This window comes from Typopeltis vanoorti, chromosome 10, assembly GCF_054136105.1.
Source record: "Typopeltis vanoorti isolate ZY-2024b chromosome 10, IOZ_Tvanoo_1.0, whole genome shotgun sequence".
In the NCBI taxonomy this organism is placed as follows: domain Eukaryota; kingdom Metazoa; phylum Arthropoda; class Arachnida; order Uropygi; family Thelyphonidae; genus Typopeltis; species Typopeltis vanoorti.
This window is the reverse complement of record NC_143558.1, coordinates 59,651,006-59,676,158: the sequence shown is the minus strand read 5'-3', so window position 1 is coordinate 59,676,158 and position 25,153 is coordinate 59,651,006. Positions and strand designations below refer to the sequence as shown.

Sequence of the window (25,153 nt, the reverse complement as noted above, 5' to 3'; positions counted from 1 at the left end):
TCCCTAGGCCATGTACTTGTGATCCAAATTCGCTGACATGGAGCTGTTAAAATTTTAACTGCCTCTTCTCCCAGGGCTTTGAGCACCTCAATGGGTATTCCATACCCTCCTGGTGCTTTCTTACTGGATAGCTGTTGCAGTGCCCACCTCACTTCACTCTGCAGTGGTACTGGCTCCTATGTATGATCCTGCTCTTCAAATTTCTTAGTAATTTTGGAGTCCTTTCTGTAAAGGGCTTCTGTATACTTTTTCCATCTTTCTTTGATGTCTGTAGCTTCTGTAAAATATCCTTTGTGTTTAATTTTCAATATTGTCACCTTGGCACTAAACTCTGTTAGTTCTCTGATCTTTTTGAAAAGATCTCGTTTTCCTTTCTTGTTTTGGTCTTCTATTTTGTTAGCATTCCTGGTTAAAGTATTTTCCCTTGTCTCTTCTGGCTTGTCGTTGAAACTCTGCATTCAAATGCCATACTGCCTGCAAATTTCCTGTGGCCTTCATTTTCCTCCTTTCCTGAGCAGTTTTGATGGCATCTTCTGACAGCCATTTAGACTTCTTCTTCTTACAAACTGTTGAAATATTCTTCTTTGCTTCTGTTTTAATTATATCTTTAATCTCTTCCCATAGTTTATCTGGTTCTCTTTCACACAAAGTGAGTGTGTTGAATCTGTTCTGTATGCTAATATTCTATTCAGCTGGTATGTTTCCAAGATCATATCTGATCAACATTTGTATTGTTTTCAGTTTCCATAATTTCATGTATTGTAGCCACTAATAACTCATGGTCTGTTCCATAGTCTGCACCTGGAAAAGTCTTGACAGACTGAATTGCACTTCTCCATCTTCTTTGTTCAAGTATATAGTCAATTTGATTTTTGTATTGTCCATCAGGTGACATCCATGTGTACAATCTCCTTTTGTTCTGTTTAAAGCAGGTGTTAGCAACAAAGAATTCTCTGCACAAAACTCGACTAGTCTCTTCCCTGCAGTGTTACGAATACCTAAACCAAAACGACCTGTTATTCCTTGTTCCTCAGTCTCTCCCACTTTTGCATTCCAATCTCCAATAAGTAGCCATAAATCTCACTTTGGTGAACCATGTCATGTGAACCGTGCATCCACTCATAAATGTAATAAGATTCATCTTGAGATAAAACTGAATATTATTAAGTAGTATAAAAGTGGTCAGTGCATTGCAAATCTATCACATGATTTTAAAATGGCTACATTGACTATGAATACAATCATTAAGGATGCAGTTTACAGTAAAGAATGATAAAAAATCGGCACCATTGAAATTCACTATAATGAAAAGTCAGCATTCACATTGTATACTTCAACTATAGATGATTAAGGTAGTGTATATATATAAAAATCTGATAGAACAGAGGAAATAACTTCAACGATAACAGAAGTTGCTAAAACATTTAAGAAAATCATTGCTACCAAATAGAACTGCTAGAGAAAAACTTACTTGACAGACACTTGATCTAATCAAAAAAAGAGAAGAATTAAGGAAATAGAAACTTGCTGCTTCTGTGTCTCACAGAAGTAGCAAAGACACAGAATTTAGAAATGTGAACGTTAGTTATAAAAAGAATCTAAAGCAGCATCAGAAAATATAATTTAAGAACATAACAACAGAAAAGGAAAAAATTCTGAAAATGATCAAACAAGGGTTAAATGAAAGGAAAAATAGTCAGAATTGCAAAAATAAGAAAGAAATAGTACAATACAATAGGGAACAAATAAAGAAAATATGTAGTGATTTTTATAGGGACCTGTATGCAGGAAAGGAAACTGATACAAATGCAAATACAAGGGCTTTGAATTAACTGAAGAAACTGTTTCTAGATGGAAGTGCAGTGTGTGATGCAAGCAAGCATTCAGAAACAAGAGGTAGAGTGAAACATCAGGTGAGTAGCATGAAAGAGACTAAAGTGCTTCACAATTATTATTATTATTATTATTATTATTTGACACCTCCAGGGAGTCCAAAGACTCATCGAGGGAGAGTGTGCCAACAGCATCGAACGATTGGTACCCTTCCAACTACTAACTGCGCTCAAACTTACTTAACTGAGCCATTAGTATCAGAGGCTCTACCAATCGACCAACCTTTGTCGGCATTTCACAATGGAAATAGTAATAGTGCGAGAGAGATGTAGAGAAAATGGGAATGAAAAAGGAAAATGTAAATAGGGAGGGGAACCAGGTTAGATACAAAGACCTGGCATAGGGAAAGTGGAAGTAGTAGTGAATATATATATATGGGGATGATCAGCATAGAAATGGAACAGATCATGATGTGAATGGGGTGGTTGAAACTGTGCAAATATATATGTGTTAAGCAGTAGTAAAGGAGACTGGGCAAGGACAGATGTGGTGGGGAAATCACAACCAGCAAGTGACTTGTGTAGGACTGGTTATAGATCTAAAAATGAACTGCTGTATTTATTTAGAAATACCAGATGTATCAGAAATAAGGGAGATAAAATAATTTCGCTGATTGAGTTTATTGACGCCTAAATTACTGGAATAAGTAAAATATAGATCAATGAAGATCATAACCTAATGGGAATACAAATGGAAGGATACAGTATTTTTTGCGAAGACAGAAAGGACATGGAGGGACTGGAAGTGTTGCTGATGATAGCAGGGGAATTATGTCCACAAAGGGAAGACAAGAAAGAGGGAAATAGTGGCAATGATTTTGAGGCTGTATGGTGTTGTGTGAGGTGGAAGTCAACAGGAAGAGATGTTTTGCGGAATGTTGATATAGGCCAGGAATATGGAGGGTGGTTATGAATAAATGTATAAGCAACTTGGATGAGTGAACAAGTGAAGGGTGATTATGATGGGCAATTTTAATTATGGTTGTATAGACTGAAATGAAGATATAGCATTTGGGAATTCTTGTAGATAAACTTATACGTCGGTTACACGACTTTAGATTTTTCAGGAAATGACAACATATACTAAAATATTAATTAAAGCACTTTAACCAATCTTTCCTATATTTCAGCAATGTTACAATGCCATCTTCTGAGAACATAAAACTATGATATGTGCACGCAGGAATTTAGCCCCCTAACAGGCTAAATTGGGTTGTCTTGGCTGATGTTCTAAGGATGCATCATCATCCTCAACTTCCTGCCATGTACCCTCAAGGGGTGCATGTCAGGAAGATATGATAGGATATGATAGTAGAAGATATGACAGGATATGATAGTACTACATGAAAAATTTACATCGTTACTAACTTCCTATCTACAATTTTCCTCCAAATCAGTCTGTTACTTGTCAAGACTCCAACATCATCGGATCTTATATTTCTATCGTCTAAGGCACTTTGTACTATATCAATCCACCTATATCTTGGTCTTCCTCTGGGTCGTTTTCCTGCCAACCTGGCAGAGAACACTTGTTTTACTAATTTTTCCTCACTCATTCTATTTAAGTGACCATATCACGTTAGATTAGCTCTACTAATGCATTCCTGGATGCTGACAATGTCAAGTTCTTTCATAATATCCTCATTTTTAATATGATATTGCCATTGATGCCATCTGTTCGTGCCTACAATCTTTCTCAGGACTCTCATATCCGTGTCTCTAGTCTTTGGTCAAGTGTTTTACTTCTGACCCAGCTCTCAGATCCATAAGTTAAAACTGGTTTGAACACTGTCTTGTATACAGCTAATTTAGTGTTCCGACTAATTTCTCTCTTATTCCATATGAATTTATTCAACTGACTTCCTACCATACCAGCTTTGTTGATTCCATTGTCTATTTCTATATTTAATTTACCATCTTCACTAAAAATCTTGCCTAAGTAGCTGAAATATTTTACTTGTTCCACAGGTTCTCCATTCACAACACAGTTGACATTTTCAATGATTCTGCCTATTTTCATTGTCTTTGTCTTTTTATTGCTGACCTTCATACTATATCTATTACAACAGTTATTCAACTTAGTCTAGGAATCTTGCAGACTTGTAGCGGATTTATTTAGAAGTATAACATAAAGCAAAGATCTGACATTAACATCTCCAATTTTGATATCATGTTTAATACCACTTTCTTTCATAATGTGATCCATATAGATAATGAATAACAGAGGGGATAATGTACATCCTTGTTTCACACCAGATTTAACATTAAACCATCTTCTACTTCCTTCAATTCTAACTGCTGACTTCCAACTCAAATAAAGACTACCTGTAGCTATTCCATATGCTACAGTTATAATGCCCCATTGACACCATATAACTGTAGCATGTGGAATAGCTTCTCTCTTGGCACCTTGTCATATGCCTTTTCCAAATCGACAAAGCTTAAATACAGATCTTTGTTATATTCCCATGATTTCTCCACTATTTGTCGTAAAGTGAAGATTTGATCCTGACAGCCTCTATTTGACCTGAATCCAGCTTGTTCTTCACCAAGCTTTTCTTCCACAATTCTTCTCAACCGTTTCTCAAGTATACTTGCATAGATCTTGCCAGGAACACTCAGTAGGGATATACCTCTGTAATTCTCGCATTCAGTTTTATTTCCCTTTTTATATGGGTACTATGAGAGCTCTACTCCAATCACCGGGAATTCGTCCCTCTGTCCAGGCATTCTGAACTATGCAGTGCAGTCACTGTAGGACTTTTATACCACCATATTTCAGCATTTCTGGTCGAATATATCATCTACTCCTGCTACCGTTCCACATTTCAAGCCTTTGATGGCTTTTTCTACTTCAAGTATGGATATGGAACAAGCAGGTTTTAGGAAAGGTAGGGGCACCAGAGATCACATCCTTTGCCTTAGACAGATCATAGAAAAATATAAAGAATTCAGACTCCCTATGGTAATGTGTTTCTTAGACTACTTTAAAGCTTTTGACTGTGTTGAGCATGTGAAACTGTGGGACGTAATGAAAAGAATGGGTTTTTCGTCAACACACTATCAGGTTGATAGCCAATTTGTATAAGGAGCAAGAAGCTAGAGTAAGAACAGGTGTTGGATTGACTGACTGGCTTCAAGTTGGAAAAGGAGTTAGACAAGGATGTTTACTTTCTCCTCACTTGTTTAGTATATATGCAGAGGACATCATGCATGAAGCATTGGATGAGCTCAGGACAGGAATTACGATAGTTGTAGATTGATCAGTAATCAGAGGTACGCTGATGATACAGTACTCCTTTGTAATGACATGGAAGAACTAGGACTAATTCTTGACAAAGTTAACAAGATCAGTAATAACAGAGGACTTCAGATCATGGTTCTCAAAGGAAAAACAAACAGAGAAGCTCTTGAGAAACAAGTGTATCTTAATGGAGAAAGAATTGAGGAAGTCAGCAAGTTTGAGTACCTGGGATCCATTATTAATGTGAAGAATTGCTGTTCATAAGATGTCAGAAAAAGGTTAAGAATGGCTAAAACAACAGTCATAGAGACCTGTCTAAAATCTGGAAGGATGGATCTATCTCCATGGGAACAAAGTTGAGGATTTTAGATGCAGTTGTTTTTCCAACAGCAACTTATAGATGCGAGACTTGGAACCTAAAAAAGTCATATAAGAAACGGTTATCTGCTTTTGAGATGTGGTGTTACAGAAGGCTGTTGAGGATATCATATACTGAAAGGTGTACAAATGAATGGGTGTTAGAAAAGATTAGTAGAACTTTAAGGCTCCTTAAGGATATTGACAAAAGAAAGTTAAAATATTTTGCACACATAGAAAGGATGTAAGGAGGACTTCTCAGAACAGTAATAGAAAGTAATGTTCCTGGAAAAAGAGGCAGGGGTAGACCATCAATGAGATGGATGGATGGCATGTGTGGAGTGACTGATCTTCAGAGAGTTGAGGCTGCCAGAAAAGCAAACAACAGGACTACATGGCGAGGCCTGATGTGGAACATCATCGAGCATCGGAGTGACCATACGGCATCTGTAGATGCCTAGTGAACATAGAGAGAGAGAGAGTATGGATATGTATTCCTGACTGTATGCCTGTTGAGTGTATTTTATCACTGTGCTATCACTGCTTGTTTCATTTAGCAATTTCTCGAAGTAATTACTCCATCCTTCAAGGATATCTTTTTCTACCGTTTTCATGTCACCTTTATCATCTCCAACTCCTTTTACAGCACTCTTTCCTCCATTCCTAAGCTTCTTTGACAACCTCCAGAATATTTTGCCACCTCCTTGATATTTATTTTCTATGTTTTTGCCAAAGTTCTCCCATGACTTGTGTTTAGCTAGTTTTACACAGTGTTTAGCTTTCTTACATTTGTCTCTGTATTCTCTAAGAGCACAAACTGACTTATTTGCCAGGAACTTTTGATATACTTTCTTTTTTTTCTTCACTGCCTCTTAAACTTCCTGCATCCACCATGGAGTTCTGATTTTTCTATCCTTGCAGACAACCTCACCACATGGCTCTCTGGCTGAATCAATCAGGGTTTCCTTCAAGACTTACCACTGAATCTCCAAGGTTTGGTTGCTGCTCGCAAACTCTTTCATTTTTTTCTTCAATAATCTTTGTATATTTTAGTCTACAGTTCACATCTGAGAGATGCTCAAATTTTATTCGCTTTAAAACTTTCTTACATGTGATTCTTTTCAATATGAAATTCAATTTTATTCTGCTCAAGACTAATAGTGATCATTTCCAATTTCAAATCCTCTGTACACTCTGGTGTCCTCCAACAGGGAGAAAACATCACTATCAACAATAACATAGTCAATGAGACTTTTCTTATTCCTTGTCTCTTCTCTCCATGTGAATTTCTGCACATTTTTATGTTGGAACATGGTGTTAGTAATAACCAATCCATGTCCTGAGCAGAAATCCAACAGATATTTGCCATTATTATTAGCTTTGCTCTTTTCTCCAAATTTTCCCAAAATATTTTTGTATGTCTGACAATCATTTCTTACTCTGCTATTTAGATCCCCAACAAGGACCAACTTTTCCTTTTCATTGTGTCAGTTGCTTTTTCTAAAGCCTCAAAAATTTCCTCCACTTCTACCTTAGTAGAACCTTCTGTGGGACCATAGGCACAAATAAGTCTCATTGTCCAGTTCCCCATTCTCATTTTTGCCCACATTACTCTACTTGAGACTGCCTGCCATTCAAGAAGGTTAGTCTCGTATTTTGTGTTGAATACTATGGCTACTCATTCTTTTCCTTGATTCATTGCCTGAATATAACATTTTGTATTTATTGCTCAGAAAGATCTCACCAGTTTTTGTCTTTTTTTGTTTCAGTCACCCCTATATGTCAATCTGGTACTTATCTAATTCCTCAGCTAGCTCCATTGCTTTGCCATTCAGGCTTCTTATGTTGATAGTACCGATCTTTAACTCTGGTGATGTTGAGTTGGGGTGTGTTTTCAGATTTGTTCCAGTAGCTGACTTCTCGCTGTTCGCCCTGGTTCCCTGCCGAAAACAATGGGGGCCCTTGTTTAACCAGGCGACACCCCAGCTGGCATGAAATTTTGTCATGTTGTACCATCATTTTTTATTTTGGTTTAACCAATAAGAATACAATTTGGTCAGCTAAATCTCAAATTGCCAACCCATCCTCGTTCGTTCAGTATCTAGGTAGATACCCAACAGGGTGCACCACGAGAAGGTGAGGATTGGACATTAGATCAGATTCCCTGGTTGGTTCTCCGCATTCCTTTACAGGCTATGTGGAGGTCTCCTCTCAGTTATACAGCTTTGACCCTTAAGATGCAAGCTTCCCAAATTTGGGGCAGTCTCATGTACCCAAGTTTGTTGTGATTTGGGAAGTTTTTTAGGCTGAGGTTGATTACAAGAAAAATCTTTCATATTTATATTTGCTATGGTGTAGTAAAGTGGCTTTCTTCCAGCATAAGCTATGGTGGGTATCTAGTGCATGGTCCGCAAGTCTTGAGTGGCTGTATTGGTGAAAACGGGTGTAGTCTTTGTGTTTGGAAATCCTGATATTTGCTGTCCTGCCTGTTTGGCCATAGTAGGATAGTTTACAGCTGCAAGGGACCTGGCATACTCCAGCTAGGTCTTGGGGAAGTGGCTCATCTCTGGTGAGCAGATAAGGGATGCCATTTCTGGCATCCTGAAAAATTTAAAGTCAAGCATTTGGGAATAAGGAAAATAAATTTCTCAAGTTCTTCAGAAACAACTATTTCAGGCAGCATGTAAAAGAAAGGCATTCAAGGATTGAGAGTTTTAGAATCAGAGGATGTAATTGTGAGTGGGGGTTTCATTCCTTCCAGCTGGTGAGAGAGTGATCATGTAGTGATCATCTGGATTGTGGCTAGCAATATGAAGACTTCTGTAAGGAAAAGATATAGGTGGAACTAGAAGGCTGGTGATTATATCAAGTTTAGGAGACAGAATGTAGCTATAGCATGGGATGAGCAGTTGAGTGGTAAAGAAAACAAATGCTGCTTGGAAATAACAAAGAAATACATAACAGTATCATTGTGTGAATGTATTTCAAAAGTCAAAAGGCTGAATAAAGTAGGTGTAAAATGGATGAATTAGGGGATTAAACATGAAATCTGGAAGAAGAGGAAGGCACTTTGGAGGTAGCACAAAATAAATAATGGTAATAATCAATTGCACGAAGAGCATAAAGAAGGAGAGTGAGTCAGCTAGTAAGGACAAAAAAAGTGTAGAAATGTGGAAAGTAGAAAGAAGAATGATTATGGTAAGATGATGTTAACGGATGAAAGTGGGAAGATTGGTAACTGCTGCAGAGGATATAGTCGAAGTAATCAGTGAGCAGTTCTTCAGGGTATTTCATCCTTAGTGTGAAATCAGAAGCTCAAGCATAGAGAATGAAATGAGTGAAGAATTAATGGTGAGCAAGCAAGAGATATAGGGGTTACATAAGCTAGGTGTCAATAAGGCAATATGACTTAATGATATATCCATGTGTCTTAATGGAATGTTTGAAGGAATTAGCATCAATCTTGGCCTATTTTTTTAACAAGAGTCTTGTAACAGTGCAAGTTACAAAGCAGTGGAAAGAAAAATTGTTCCCTTCACCAAAGTGGTGATAAGACTAATGCCACAAGTTATAGATAGATCTGTATATCTGATGTTGTAGTTAAGTTATTGGAGAATTTGGCAAGAGATAGGATACAGAAGTGGGTTGACAACAGCAGTATTCTTTGTGTTTGCTTATCATCATGGGTTTGTTAAAGGTTGGTCATGTTTTACAAACTTGCTTATGTTCTATAACAAAGTGATAAATGTGTTGGACAAGGGAGATGCATATGCAGTGTTTTACTTAGATTTTGCAAAGGTTTTTGATAGATTGCCACAAGTTAGTAACTACTGAAATAGTTGGTACTGAAGCAGATGGGATTGGATGATAGATATTGGTGTAAAACAATGGTCTGTTTTGAGACCATTGTTATTTAATTTCTATATTAATGATATTAGGATGGGTTTAACTGGTGATATAAAACTGTTTGGAAGAGTGATGGGGAATCAAGCAGATGTTGTAGCCTTACAGGAGGACTTGAATAGATTGTATGAGTGGTCAATAGTATGAGACTGTCAATTCAAAGTTGCAAAGTGTAAGTTTCTGAAATTTGGTAGTGAACAATGGGATGCAAAGTTTAAACTTGGCAGGGAAATTCTGAAGGAAGATGAGAAGATAAGAGACCTTGGAATGGTAGTTTAACAAGTTCAGAGATCACACCGAACAAGATGTTAAGACATCACATCAGATTATGTCAATGGTGCAAAGGACCTTAACTTGTACAAATAAAGGGGTTCTAGTTTCATTAAATAAGGCCTTATATGAATTATTATGCACAGATTTGGCCCACTTGTTTTTATGGTGATCAGGATATATTGGAAAGGGTCCAGAGAAGACTGACTAAGGTCATAACTGGTCTTTGGGATATGAGGACAAATTGAGATAATGCAATTTGCAAAGCTTTGTGAATAGGAAGAAGAGAGGAGGATATGACTGAGACATTAAAGTTGGTAAGTGGTTGTTACTAGGTTATATAGAAGAAATTTCTCATAGAACCGGAGGAGAAGAGGGTAGAACAAAGGGACATACCTGGAAGCTGTATAAGGAGGATGTAAGCAGGTTCTTTGGATGGAGAGTATTTGGCAAGTGGAATGCATTGCCTGACATTGTGGTAAATGCAGATCAATTGAATGAGTTTAAAGCATGATTTCACGAGCTTTGTGTGGAACAGTGTTTGCCTCCTGCGATGCATCTTTTGACTCCATGGTAGTGCGGTGTAAATAATAATAATAATATTTAGATAAGGCTTAGGGGCGCTTAAGGGTCAAAGCTATATAACTGAGAGGAGATCTCAACATAGCCTTTAAAGGAATGCAGAGAACCGACCAGGGCTTCTGACCTAATGTCCAATCCTCACCTTCTTGTGGTGCACCCTGTTGGGTAATTAGCTGGATATTGAATGAACGAGAATGGGCTGGCAATTTGGGATTTAGCCGACCAAATTATATTCTTATGGGCTTAAACCAAAATACAAAATGGTGGTACAACATGGCAAAATTTCATGCCAGCTGGGACGTCGCCCGGTTAAACAAGACCCCCATTGTTTTTGCCAAGGAACCAGGGCAAACAGCGAAAAGTCAACTACTGGAACAAATCTGAAAACACACCCCAACTCGACATTGCCAGAGTTAAAGATCGGTACTATCAACATAAGAAGCCTGAATGGCAAAGAAATGGAGCTAGCTGAGGAATTAGATAAGTACCAGATCGACATAAAAGAGGTGACTGAAACAAAAAAGACATAAACTGGTGAGATCTTTCTGAGCAATAAATACAAAATATTATATTCAGGCAATGACAATCAAGGAAAAGAAGGATTAGCCATAGTATTTAACACTAAATTGCCTGCCATTCAATGCTAATCTTCTTGAATGGCAGGCAGTCTCAAGTAGAGTGATGTGGGCAAATATCAGAATGGGGAACTGGACAATGAGACTTATTTGTGCCTATGGTCCCACAAAAGGTTCTACTAAAGTAGAAGTGGAGGAATTTTTTGAGGCTTTAGAGAAAGCAACTGACACAATGAAAAAGGAAAAGTTGGTCCTAGTTGGGGATAAAAATAGTTTTTCCTCAAGATATTATAATATCTTGAGGAAAGATGTCAGCAAGTAGTTTTAAAGTTTCCTTAAGAGGTACAGGTCGTTATATTCTGAAAGAATCAGCCCATCATCCATGTCATAAAACAGGAATTATAAAATGTCTCATCAAAAGAGCCAAAACTAATTGTTCTACTTTTGATTATCTACAGAAAGAACTTTCTACTATCCAGCAACACATGAAACTCAATGGCTTTTCTGAAAAAAGTATTCAACGTCTTCTTACATCTTATAATCCTCCACAAAACAACAAAGATTCAATACGTCGAGTACCTATTCCTTATATCTCCGGTATTTCAGAACCTATCGCAAGAATTTTGAAGAAATATGATTTAACAGCTACGTATTCTCCTATTAACAAATTGTCTTCTCATTTTCCTTCTCCTAAAGACAAACGCTCAACTTTATCTCTTCCTGGAGTTTATCAAATTCCTTGCAACTGTGATCTCTCTTACTTTGGACAGACTGGACGTTCTCTTGAAAAAAGAATCCAAGAACATCAATCATCCATTCTTCACAATAAACCTGAAAAGTCTGGTTTGGCTCAACACGGGATTGAAACTGACCACAGCATCCTTTGGTCCAAGACGCGCCTCTTACATAGATCCCGTTACAGGTTCGAACGTTTGTTCAAGGAAAGTGTGGAGGCCTTGCTCCATCATCCCAACCTGAATCGTAATGACTGCATATCTATATCAAAAATCTGGGAAAGCCTAATCAAGATTACTCATTAATTTTTTTTTTTTTTTTTTTTTTTTTTTTTTTTTTTTTTTTTTTAATAGCAAATTCAATCATGTTTCTACTTCAAAATATTTCGTTTCATACTTAGTGATATAACATCACGCGGCATGTTCTAATTTCAACGATCTATTGTTAGTATTCTAGCTTGTATATTTTTTAAACTGTTCTTGTAATACCACCGACGATGGTCTGCTATTTCCAGACCGAAATATTTGGTTAAATAAATATCTTTCTTGTGATTACGTGATTATATCATTCAGTCTTATGTCGCAAGTATCCTTAAAACAACCTATAGAACATGGCAAAATTAATATGTTTTGATAGCAGTGCCCTAACTGCCAAACTTGACCACATTCTCAACACTTTCTTAGCCAATGGCTACAATCCCTACAAAATATTAAAACCTTGTAACCTAAATTGCCACCCCCCCTGCCGCCTTCTCTCCCTTTAGTGCAGAGATTACACAAAATATATCACCATTCCATATATTTAGGACACATCCAAAAATTTAACCAAAAATCTTAAAGAACCACTTGCCGACCACATAAAAAACTGGCATCCATTATCTGCTCCACCAAAGACCAACCATATTCCCTAGACGTACAAGGCATCTACCAGGTCCATTGTAGTTGCAAACTAACCTATTATGGCCAAACAGGCAGGACAGCCAATATCAGAATTTCTGAACAAATCGAATACATCCATTTCCTCCATTACAGCCACTCTATACTTGACTTTGCTTTGGAGACTCACCAGAGGATGGGCTGGAAGAAGGCCACTATTGCATCACAGAAAATACAAATATGAAAGGCTATTCATCGAATCTACCTCAGCCCTGTAAAACTTTCCAAAACTCAACAAATTTGGGTGCATGAAACTGCTCCAAATTTGGGAAGCACTCAACCTTAGATCTTCAGCCTGGTGGCCAAGACCACCCAATTTAACCCGTTAGGAGGTGTTATTTAGGACTTGAGGCCCGCGATCGGTTGCCTTTCTTCACCCTCATTTATCCAGTGTTAGTATACTTTCATGAACATATCATTGTTTTGTGATCCCTGTTGATAGCAATGTAAGATTACCAAAATAGAATAAGTATTAATTAAGAGTTATTATAATTAATATTGAGTATACATTGTAATTTCCTGAAAAATAATGGTAATAGTAATAAGATAATATTGGATATGTTCAATGATATTTTAACTGCAGAAAAAATTCCAGTCCAATGGTATAAATCATTGATTATCTTATTACATAAAAAGAGCAGCAAAGATTATATCAGTTTGCTATTAAAATTGCACAAGATGTTTATATCCATTATATTAAACAGAATCACAAGATTTGTGGATGATGCCCAGCCACATGAACAAGTCAGATTCAGAGCAAGTTTCTCTACAGATATTATGGACTGTATCCATATCATTAACCAAGTGTCTGTGCGGTTAGCCTAGTGGCTGTGCGCTTCGCAACCATATGACTGGGGAAGGAGTATCTCAGGTTTGATTCCCGTCGAAGACATGAGGATCTTCCTCAGCCATAGCCAAGTTAGCCGGTCTTGGTAATAGTAATAAGATAATATTGGATATGTTCAATGATATATTAACTGCAGAAAAAATTCCAGTCCAATGGTATAAATCATTGATTATCTTATTCAAAGGCCCGCGATCGGTTGCCTTTCTTCACCCTCATTTATCCAGTGTTAGTATACTTTCATGCACATATCATTGTTTTGTGATCCCTGTTGATAGCAATGTAAGATTACCAAAATAGAATAAGTATTAATTAAGAGTTATTATAATTAATATTGAGTATACGTTGTAATTTCCTGAAAAATAATGGTAATAGTAATAAGATAATATTGGATATGTTCAATGATATTTTAACTGCAGAAAAAATTCCAGTCCAATGGTATAAATCATTGATTATCTTATTACATAAAAAGAGCAGCAAAGATTATATCAGTTTGCTATTAAAATTGCACAAGATGTTTATATCCATTATATTAAACAGAATCACAAGATTTGTGGATGATGCCCAGCCACATGAACAAGTCAGATTCAGAGCAAGTTTCTCTACAGATATTATGGACTGTATCCATATCATTAACCAAGTGTCTGTGCGGTTAGCCTAGTGGCTGTGCGCTTCGCAACCATATGACTGGGGAAGGAGTGTCTCAGGTTTGATTCCCGTCGAAGACATGAGGATCTTCCTCAGCCATAGCCAAGTTAGCCTGGGCGCGGACAGTAGGGTTTTTTCTGCCAGTTTATCTGACGTTTTTCGTCCTGTAAGCAAGGAAACCAGCCCTGTGAACACACATGGATCTACAGCCATAAATACTTAACCCCCCCATGAGGGGGCTCAACTCGCCCCCAATAGGGACAGGGGAGAAAAAGGGAGGAAACTCCATATGAATAAATAAATTAATGAAGTGACAGAAAAAAGCAAATGAATATAATCTTTCTGCATATTTAGTGTTTGTAGATTTTGAAAAGCCTTTGATTCTCTATATATTGTTAAGCAATAATAAACAGCTTAAAACAACAAGCCATCCCAACAAAGTATATCCAATTATTAAAAACTGTATATCGCAACTCAACAGCCAGTATAAAGGTAGAACATTGGGGAAATTGAATTTGGTACTGCAAGACAAGTAAGGCAAGGAGATCCTATATCATCCAAATTGTTTTCAGCTACATTAGAAGTCTTTAAGAATATCTCATGAGAAAACTATAGAATTAACATCAATTAAAATAATCTCAAGCACTTAGGTTTTGCAGATGACATTGTTCTTTTAGCAAAAAATAAAGTTCAGGAAATGAACTTTATTAATGCTGGAGGAAAGCAGAAAAAAAAGGTTTAAAGATTAACATAACTAAAACAAAACTGATGACAAATTCAGATCAAACCAAACTAAAATTAATGAATAATCCTATTGAAATTTTGGAGGACTATATTTACCTAAGTCAATTAATTAGTTTTAAAGAAATACATAGAATAATCATACGAGGAAAGAAAGCATTTTGGCTATATAAAGCTTATCTGTTAGAAGAATTACCTATATGCCTAAAAAGAAAGCTGTTTAATATATGCATTATTCTAGTGTTTATCTATGGAAGTGAGACATGGGCAACAATTTAAAAACAGAAAGACAGATTGCGTGTGGCCCAAAGAAGAATGCAGAGAAGAATGTTCCACATAACAAAAGGGACGGAATAAGAATACTAGAATTAGAGAGATGACTATAGTAGAAGATATTGTGAAGTGTTTTAAAGCATGTAAATGGAGATTGACTGGTCATATTAGTAGACTGCCAGACAAAATTAAGCAGAATGGATGTCAAGAGAAGAAAGGTCCCCATAGAACAAGATGGAGGGATGTTGTACAAAGATCTGACATGAGAATTCTGTCTTATCTTGCATTTTGGCTGAAGATAGACAGAAATGGAAGGTTAAGGGGGTGTGGCTATATCTAGCAGTGGATGGAAAGAGGCTGAAGAAGAAGGAGAAAAATATATAGGAAACTGTTTCTATTAATGAAACGTCTATTTTTATGTACTGTACTTTTTGTTTTAAATTTATGATTTTCTTAATTTATTTCTACCATTTGCCATGTACATGTATTTTCTTTTCTTGTTTTTTTTTCCTTTTCCACTTAGCATGATGATTATAAACACTTCTAACTTATGATAAACTTCTATCAGATATGATCAGCTTCCCAGGCCATTCTGACTTAACAAAAGTTTTGAGTTATGTACAGTCCTTCAGAATGCAACCAATTTAAGTTAGAGGCTATATGTATGTAATAAAAAATTCTCCAACTTCCAAAAATCAAGGAGAAGCAATCAAAAATTCATATGCTCTACAAAACTATACAATTGTTATCCCCTTAACTTAATTTACGTCACTGAAAAAATAGCCTCTTGGCTCTTTATTGTAGTAATAAAAATATATAATGAGCCTGTGTAGCTCACTGGATGTGGTGTTTGCACACCACACCGCTTGATCGCAAGAAGGAAGACTTGGTTTCAAATCCAGTCGTCGACTAGAGGAAATTTTTAGCCGGCCTGGCTGGCCGAGTGGTTAGCGTATTCGCTCTTCAGCCAAAAGGCTGCGGGTTCGAATCCCACCGTGGGATTCGAACTAGTGGTGGTGGTGGTAGGCGGTAGATAGCATTGAGGTCAGTTAGTGGATAATTAGTGAATGAGTGGTGGAGACAGTTGTAGAGCAGGTGCCCTCCCTCGATGAGTCTTTGGACTCCCTGGAGGTGTCAAATAATAATAATATGGGTACACCTTTCTAGCAATTCGTATAGTAAAGTATGTAAGTTCTGTTCACTTAAATGTTGGCATTATCCAGGTCTACCTAAGCACTGATGAGACCTCAATAAGGGTTGAAACCAGTCTGGGTAGTGACCTTCCCTCATAATGTAAAACAGTAATACATCTCCTAGGAGCTGCGTTTTTACATTATGAGAAAATATTAAGAACGGTGATCGAAACTTGCTCCGAGTTGCCCTAGTGTTGTACTACCAGGTGTTGACTTACGCTTGGACTCGCCGAACGTTCTTCGGCATGAAACTCTTAGATTTCAATCTTAGAGTTTCTTATTCGGCTTTGAAATAATGAGAGATTTGTTATCCTCTTAACTTAATTTACATCACCAAAAAAATAGCCTCTTGGCTCTTTATTATAGTATACAATTCTCCATTCTTCTCATAATTTATTTAACAAGCAGATATAGATAGATTAACATATTCATGCAAAATTAATGAAGTTAGCATTTAAGTGCGCATGCTCAATGAATTTAAAAAATAAAACTGCTTGAATAAATATATAAGTATACAAATGAAAATTTGTTTCAACAACTAAATAGCAAAGAAGCTGTACCTGTTCTGAAAGTAAGGCTTGATTAAAATGTGGCTCAAAAAGATGAGGAGAAACACTAGAAGATGTTTGAAAAAATGCTTTAGCCTGTAAAATATAAAATATTATAAAAATAATTTACCATAATAAAATGAACAAAACATTCTATGAATGTCTGAAAGACAGCTATTTTTATCTATTTAAATTCATTTAATTATCATGGAAATTATATTATATTCAAGGTAGTTAAAATTATTCAAGGCCTGTATAGCTCAATGGAAGTGGCAATAACATATCATGTTGGGCTCTCCGAGATGGCAGCACTTGTCAATCAAATGCTTTTATAATTAGTGATAGTCTTGGGCTAGCTTTCTCTGATTGGGCTACCAGTGAAGATTGAACTGCCCACTCAGTCTCCAAAAGGTAGATAGGGCTAAAACAGCCTTGCCTACTCCCTATAAAGGAATAAAAGCTTCTCGTGGAAAGGCTTAGGCATTGCTTATACAGTCTTACTAAATAGCTTAAGGAAATTACAACGTACAATAGAATATACATTAAAATAAATTTTAATACACTTCCAACATTTCGACAACGTTACATTGCCATTTTCATAAGAACTTAAAAACAAGACACATACATGCAAGCACAACACACAGTAAATGAGGATGAAGGAGGAAGCTATTCTTTCTCCTAAAAGTCCTGATGGTGCCCCCTAGCGGGCAATGTTGGTATTCTTGGCCGATTGGGATGAAGGTCTTCTGATGTAGGTTTCCCAAATTTGGGGCAGTCTCATGCAACCAAATATGTTAAGGTTTGGATTGTTTCTTAGGGCTGAGGCTGATTCCATGAATAGCCTTTCGTATTTGTATTAACTACGGTGTATTATCGTGACTTTCTTCCACGATATTCTATAGCGGGTATCCAGCACATGGTCTGCAAGACCACAGTGGCTGTATTGGTGAAACCAGCCAGATGTAGTCCTTGTGTTCTGAAATTCTGATATTAGCTGTCCTGCCTGTTTGGCCAAAGTAGGACAGCTTACAGCTGCAAGGGACCTGGTATACACCAGGTAGGTCTGGAGGGGGGGGAGGGGGGGGGGGGGGCTTTAGTGGAGCGGATAAGGGATGCCAATTTTTTATATGGTCTGTAACAAGAAGCTGTCATGTTTTTTTAGGATTTTTGTAATTTTTTCCGAGGTGCCTCGGATATAGGGAATGGTGATGTATTTAGAGTAATACTTGTTCTGAAGTGGGGAGGGTTGTGGTTTATTGGTTTCAATATTTTTTGGATTTTTTTTTGGGGGGGGGGGGGTTGGCCAAAGTAGGACATTGGCTGAGAAAGTGGTTTAGTTCTGTGGTTAGAGCATTGTCATTTAAACAGATACGTTTAGCCCTGTTGTGTAGTGTCTTAATGACTCCATATTGTTGTGAGGAGGGGGGGGTAATGGGATTGTTGGTAAATGTATCTGTCTGTATGGGTGGGGTTTCTATAAACTGAGAAAACCAAGGTTCCATCAGGCTGGTGGGTGACTAGTGTGTCTAAGAAAGGAAGGCAGTTGTTTTTTTTTCCTCTTCCAGGGTGAACTTGATTCTGGGGTTTTATAATAAATTTAGTTCAATCCTTTATCCAAGTGTGTGCTAATGCTTCTGCCTGGTATCTCCACTTGGGCCTGTCTCCTACTGAAGAGACCTCAATAAAGGTCGAAACTAGTCTGGGTAGTGGCCCTTCCCTTAATGCATAACATTATACATGTCCGCAAGATGTGTTTTGCATTATGGGAGATACTGAGATAGGAGTGTTGGTGGCTTGCTCCACCTTTGCAAGGAGTTGCCTGGTGTTGTACCACTTTACCCCAGTCCTGAAGATACTTTCAGGCGCAAACTTTGTTTGCACACACTTGGATAAAGGATTAAACTAAATTTATTATAGTCTGACCAGGTGAAAAATGAACTTTCATCATCAACTTGATTCTGGGGTGTTGGTTGTTTAAGTGTATTAGGAAGGAGAGGAGTGCATCGGAGCCATGTGGCCAAATAGCGAACACATCACACAGTGAAGCCATATGGTTGGTTTTTGTGGGGCAGAGTTTAAGGCTTTCTCTTCAAAATTCTACATATAAAAATTGGCCAAGGGTGAGGAGAGTGGAGAACCCATGGCCGGCCCCTCTATTTGTTTGTAGAATTTTCCTTGCCAAACAAAATAGCCTGAGTTCATTGTGAACTGAAATAGGGCTGTGACGGAGGTAACTTAGCTTGGATAAGGATTCTTTGAGTGGGACATTTGTGAATAAGGAGGAAACATCAAAACTGACCATTACATCAGTGTGTTTAAGTGTGAGCTTTTCTATGCTGGCTTTGAAGTGTGCTGAGTTTTTTGTGTGAAGGTGTTTTGCTTTATGTGTGTGTGTTTTATGTGTGAAGGTGTGGGGGAATCAATGCCATCGATTCCCGCACATACAAACTAGCTAAACATTTGGCCAGAGCTCTCACACACTATACCTTCACACATAAAAAAACTCAGCCCACTTCAAAGCCAGCATAGAAAACCTCACACTCAAACACACTGACGTAATGACATTGCTGAAAGATTGGAAGTGTATTAAAATTTATTTTAATGTATATTCTATTGTACGTTGTAATTTCCTTAAGCTATTTAGTAAGAAGGGAATAAAAGGTATTAACATATATTTTTAGCTCAAAATTATTCCATAAAATAATTTTACACCTAAGTTTCTTCCAGAAGCAAACATTTTTTTGAAAGCAAAATGGCATAAATAAAGAAAGGAAAACAATAATAAGGCTGTTAGATGAAAAAGGAGCAGAATATTGATAATGACTCACTATTTATTCTCAATAAATAATGAATTAAACAATGGCAATCATGTTGAGTTAAGGAATGTTAACAAGAATTAAGGAAAAAAAAGGAAGGATTATATCCCAGAACATGGATGTTGACATAGTCATTTGGTTAATCTATGTATTCTGGAAGAGTACATAGATTATATGTACTCATAAAACAGTCCCTTTATGAGTTTAGAAAAACTATATAATCAAAAGGACTGTTTTATGAGTTTAGAAACTACAGAATTAAATGGATAAACTGACAACCCACTTCTGTGAGTAGTTAGTTTATCCATTGATTCTATAGTTTCCTAAATCCAATTTGCATTAAAATGCAAATTGGGCCTAGGAATCAATAGCAGATGAAGTTCATGTATTCATGCTATTTCTTTGTCCATCAATAGTGATTACACGATCAGCACATCCTAGCTTATTTGTTATCCCATAGAATAATTTTATCTTTAAGAAAGCATTATCTTGCAATATGAAAATCAGCTGTTTATTTGTTGCCAATTGCTAAATGCAAAACACTTTATAGCAATGTTTCTTATAGAAACATTTCAAAGTAAAACTTATATAATCATGCTCCTGTAGATATATGATTGCTTTTTTGTGTGCTAAAATGTGTTTTTTATTACTATTATCACACAGGCATGTCCATGGAGTCCAAAGACTCAGTGCATGAAGTACACACTAACCATTATTCATACAATGCCTGTCACACTTCTCCTTAACACATTCTCTCTTAGTTGTGTCTCACATGTTGTACATAAAGTAAGAACTCGCCTACCATATATATATATATATATATATATATATAAGAAAATTTGTATGGCATACTGCTTTCAGTTTTTTGGTAGCATTTTATTTGTAAAGTTAGTATTTATGAACTATCTCATTTAATGAGCTATTTTAAGGAATAGACAATCTCAAATGTAATGTTATATTATTTAAAAGTCATGAAAATGCTTTTGAGAATTTACATAAATAGGTTGGTTTCTGCACATAGTAAAGTACATATAAATCCATAGTAATATTTTAATTCAATTATTATTATCCTAAGATCCCATGAAGTCACAGACTCATCTAGGAGGTCCCTTTTGTCATACACACAGCTCATCATAACGTGCTTTAAACACATTCAAATTCTCTGATAGCTCATCATAATGTGCTTAAACACATTCAAATTCTTTGCAGACACCATGCTCTCAGGCAATGCATTCCAATCATTCACAACCCTCCATGCAAAAAATTTGCTTCTCATCCCTTGCTCACATCCTACTTATACTGTTTCCAGGTTGTCCTCTTGTTCTCCCCAGATTTCCCACCATTTTATGAAAAATCTCTTTAACATTAATCCTATAACGACCTCACACCAAACTGTATGTCTCTGTCATATCACCCCTCTTCCTCCTATTCACCAGACCTACAAACTGCAGTATCTCAACCTTTCTGCACATTCAACATTCCAAAGGTCAGAAACTATTTTGATCAATTGCCTCTGGATCCTCTCCAACACTACTTCATCTTTTTTTTGAAAGACAGGTGACAAAATCTGTGCCAGTAGTCCATATGTTGCCTAACCAGAGCCTTATACAATGGAACTAGAATCTCCTTACTTCTACAAGTCAGTATCCTCCACATCATTGCCAGAATTTGTGTTGTCCTCACAATTTTGGGAATATGTCCTCTAAATTTTACATCCTTATCCATCATCACCCCAAGATCTCTTATTTCCTCCACCTCCAACATATTGTAAAAATCTCACATAAATGTTTTGCTTATTATATTTGGTTTTTACAATTTTATATATGTTTAATGAAAATTTTATTTAATTAGGAATACTTATTATGTGATAACGTAATCTAAAAAAAAAAATATACATATATACAGTATAGTATATATATGATTTGTTCTCATTAATTAATAAAGTTGCTTACCATATATTGTAATCATTAGGGAACAACACAGCAGTGTTGTATATATGTTATTTGTAGGTTTGTGTTACAGTAGTGTTTGTATCACAATTGCTGTATAATGTGCAAGCACTGTAACAAGGCAGCAATTTTGTTGCTTGAGTTTCACTTTGAATCTTGGTAATGAACATGCCCATTAGTTGTTTTATGAACAGCTGTCGTTTGGAAACAGAAATGATAGGAAGAAAAAAAGTAGTCACGCAAGGAAGGAAAACCGAGAGAAGTCTAATACACTACTAAGTTAATTTCACTAATCTCGGGAAAGTTTCATATGCATCTGTAATTTCTCTCCAAGGAAAGAGAACTCTGAATTTGATAATTGAAGAACAGAATACAGTAAAACCTCGATATAAGGGACTAATTCGGGCAAGGGGGTGTCTGTTAAATCCGAAAGTCCGTTATATAATAAAGTAGATTTTCCAAATGTGTATGTTAAAAAAACTGACAAATTAGCTATTGGGCGTGGCTTAGCGCACGTCAGAACATCTGCCGGCATGCGTTAAAACTGCTGCAGAAAGTCACGCCATGCGACAAAAGAAGTATCTCCCATAATACAAAACACATCTCCTTGCAGAAATGTATAATGTTATGCATTAAGGGAAGGGCCACTACCCAGACTAGTTTCGACCTTTATTGAGGTCTCTTCAGTGGGAGCCAGGCCCAAGTGGAGATACCAGGCAGAAGCATTAGCAAGGTCACCTCTACCTATAGGAGTTGCCAAACGGTGTGCCACCTTTTTATTAAATTACTCTGGATTTAGAGAAAGATGTTGAAAGTTTATTTTTCACTTGGTTAGACTATAATAAATTTAGTTTAATCCTTTATCCAAGTGTGAGCAAACAAAGTTTGCACCTGAACGTATCTTCAGAACTGGGGTAGTGGCCCTTCCCTTAATGCATAACATTATACATATCCGCAAGGAGATGTGTTTTGCATTATGGGAGATACCGAGATAGGTGATGTTAGCTTGCTCCACCTTTGCAACGAGTTGCCCGGTGTTGTACTACCTTACACCAGTCCTGAAGATACTTTCAGGTGCAAACTTTGTTTGCTCACACTTGGATAAAGGATTAAACTAAATTTATTATAGTCTAACCAAGTGAAAAATAAACTTTCAACATCTTTCTCTAAATCCAGAGTAATTTAATAAAAAGGTGACACACCGTTTGGCAACTCCTATAGGTAGAGATGACCTTGCTAATGCTTCAGCCTGGTTCCCACTGAAGAGACCTCAATATCTCCACTTGGGCTTGGCTCCCACTGAAAAGACCTCAATATCTCCACTTGGGCCTGACTCCCACTGAAGAGATCTCAATAAAGGTCAAAACTAGTCTGGGTAGTGGCCCTTCCCTTAATGCTTAACATTATACATTTCCGCAAGGAGATGTGTTTTGCATTATGGGAGATACCGAGATAGGTGATGTTAGCTTGCTCCACCTTTGTAACGAGTTGCCCAGTGTTGTACTACCTTACACCAGTCCTGAAGATACTTTCAGGTGCAAACTTTGTTTACTCACACTTAGATAAAGAATTAAACTAAATTTATTCTACTCCTCATAGTTCTTCTCAAGTTTGCATTATCTGCAAAGAATTGAATATCCCAATCCAAATCTACACCATTATCATTAACATACACTTATGAGTTATACACTTCAACTTATGAGTTGAAGTATGTGTCAGGTAGTGAGATAGTTATGGTTGAAGAAAGCCAGAATTGCCAGAATGTGAGTGAAAATAGTGGCTTGATAGAGAATTGCGATGTACAAGATGGCAATGAGAGCGGTGATCTAAGAAAGAGTGAAAGCAACCATACTGAGAGAGAAAATGGTTTAATTGATAAAAATAATGAGGAATTATTTGTAGGAAGTGAGATCGCTAGGTTGTGCGCAGTGATACAAAATGCGCAGCGACAATTAGAGCACCTGCAAAACTCTTTCCAGAGTGATTCGGCTAACGTAAAAAAACAGTGCAAGAATGAGAGAGTTTCTGAAATGAAGGAAAGAGTGTTGTATGGTGACTCGTTATTAAGAGGGGTGATAGATGGCAGTGTAACTAAATCGTACTTACCGGGTGCGAAATTTAAGGATGTAAGTGAGAGTATTAGAGTGCAAAAACAGAGGGTGAAAGAATTAATAATTGTGGCGGGTACGAATGAAGTGAAAGGTGATAAATTTTTTATGAGAGAGGACTTGAAAGTATTGTTAAAGGTAGCGAAAGAAAAGAGTGACAGAGTTAGAATGGTTAGTCTGTTGCCGCGGTATGACAGAGAGGAGTTTAGCAGGAGGGCCATAATCGCAAATGACATTATGCGTAGGTTATGCAGACGGTGTGGTGTGGAATTCGTGGACGTGTGGAATGAGTTTGAAGGGCGAAAGGACTTATACAAGATGGATGGCCTGCATTTGAATGGACTTGGTGTGCGGAGACTGGAAAGAGTGTTGCTGAATGAAGTGAAAATGGATGTGCAAAACCAGGGAAACTAGAACTACCAAGGAGGGGGGGGGGGTAATGGATATGCAGACATCAGTGAGACAGATGAGTGTAAGAATGTATATAATGTACCCGAGCCAGCACTAAGGACAAAAAATGGGAATGGGTCATTTAGAATAACGTATCAATATAGGGGTGGGACTAAGGGATCACTGCATTTCATGTATACTAATGCCAGGAGTATTAGGAACAACAAGGAATAATTTTTGGCCTTGATTGGCTCTTCCTGGCCACAGGTTATTGGCATTAGTGAAACATGGCTGACGGAAGAAGATATAGTTAGTGGGATAGAATGTGTAGGTTATAGTGTGTTTAGGAGGGACAGAGAGAATAAAATGGGGGAGGGGTATTATTGATGATAGTTGATGAACTGCAGCTAAGGAGAATTGAAGTTCTATCGAAGGATAGTGAAAGGAGCTCATTTCAGGCTATTTGGTGTGAAATTGAGACTGGCAGAATAAAATATACAGTTGGGTGCTGCTATAGACCAGGTGATGGAATAGATGGTGGAGATAGTATGCATAGACAAATTGATGAAATGAGTGGAAGGAGGGTAATTATTATGGGGGATTTCAACTATGATATCATTGATTGGAAGCAGGAGAGGATGTAATGGAAAATACTAGGGGGTTCGAGAGTGCTTGACCTAGTAATAGCATCTGAGAATTTGACTGTAATTAATATGACCATGTTGCCACCTATTGGTGAGAGAGTGATCATAAGGTCTTGACCTGGGAGGTGGCTAAAGGTGTGGAATTTTCGATTAAGACGGTATATGTGGAATTACCGTGCTGGCAAGTATGACAAGCTTAGGAGATTGCTTGGATCAGTGCCATGGCATGTACAACTGCAAGGGCTGGACGTCGATAGAGCATGGGAAGTGGTCAAGGAGCATTTACAGGAGGTAATGGCTGATTGTATACCTAGGGTCCGAATAGTAAAACAAGAAGGGGTTAAATGGATGAATAACACCATTAAGCTTGAGCTGCAAAAAAAGAAACAACTGTGGAGGGAATTTAAAGAAAGAGGTGACCTGCAGGCACACGAACGGTATAAAGTGCAGGCCAGAAAGGTAACGAGTGTGGTAAAAAAAGCAAAAGCGGATTATGAAAGGAAACT

At 37.2% G+C, this 25,153-nt stretch overlaps 1 protein-coding gene across 1 annotated transcript in view; it reads right to left on the bottom strand.

Annotated features, from left to right (window-relative positions):
• Positions 1-25,153, bottom strand: part of BBS8 (tetratricopeptide repeat protein 8) — a 305,336-nt gene that overhangs the window by 33,719 nt on the left and 246,464 nt on the right. The window contains exon 11 of the mRNA XM_090398645.1: positions 16,753-16,836. Coding sequence (XP_090254771.1) covers positions 16,753-16,836 — 84 coding nt within the window. The remainder of the gene's footprint in view (positions 1-16,752; positions 16,837-25,153) is intronic.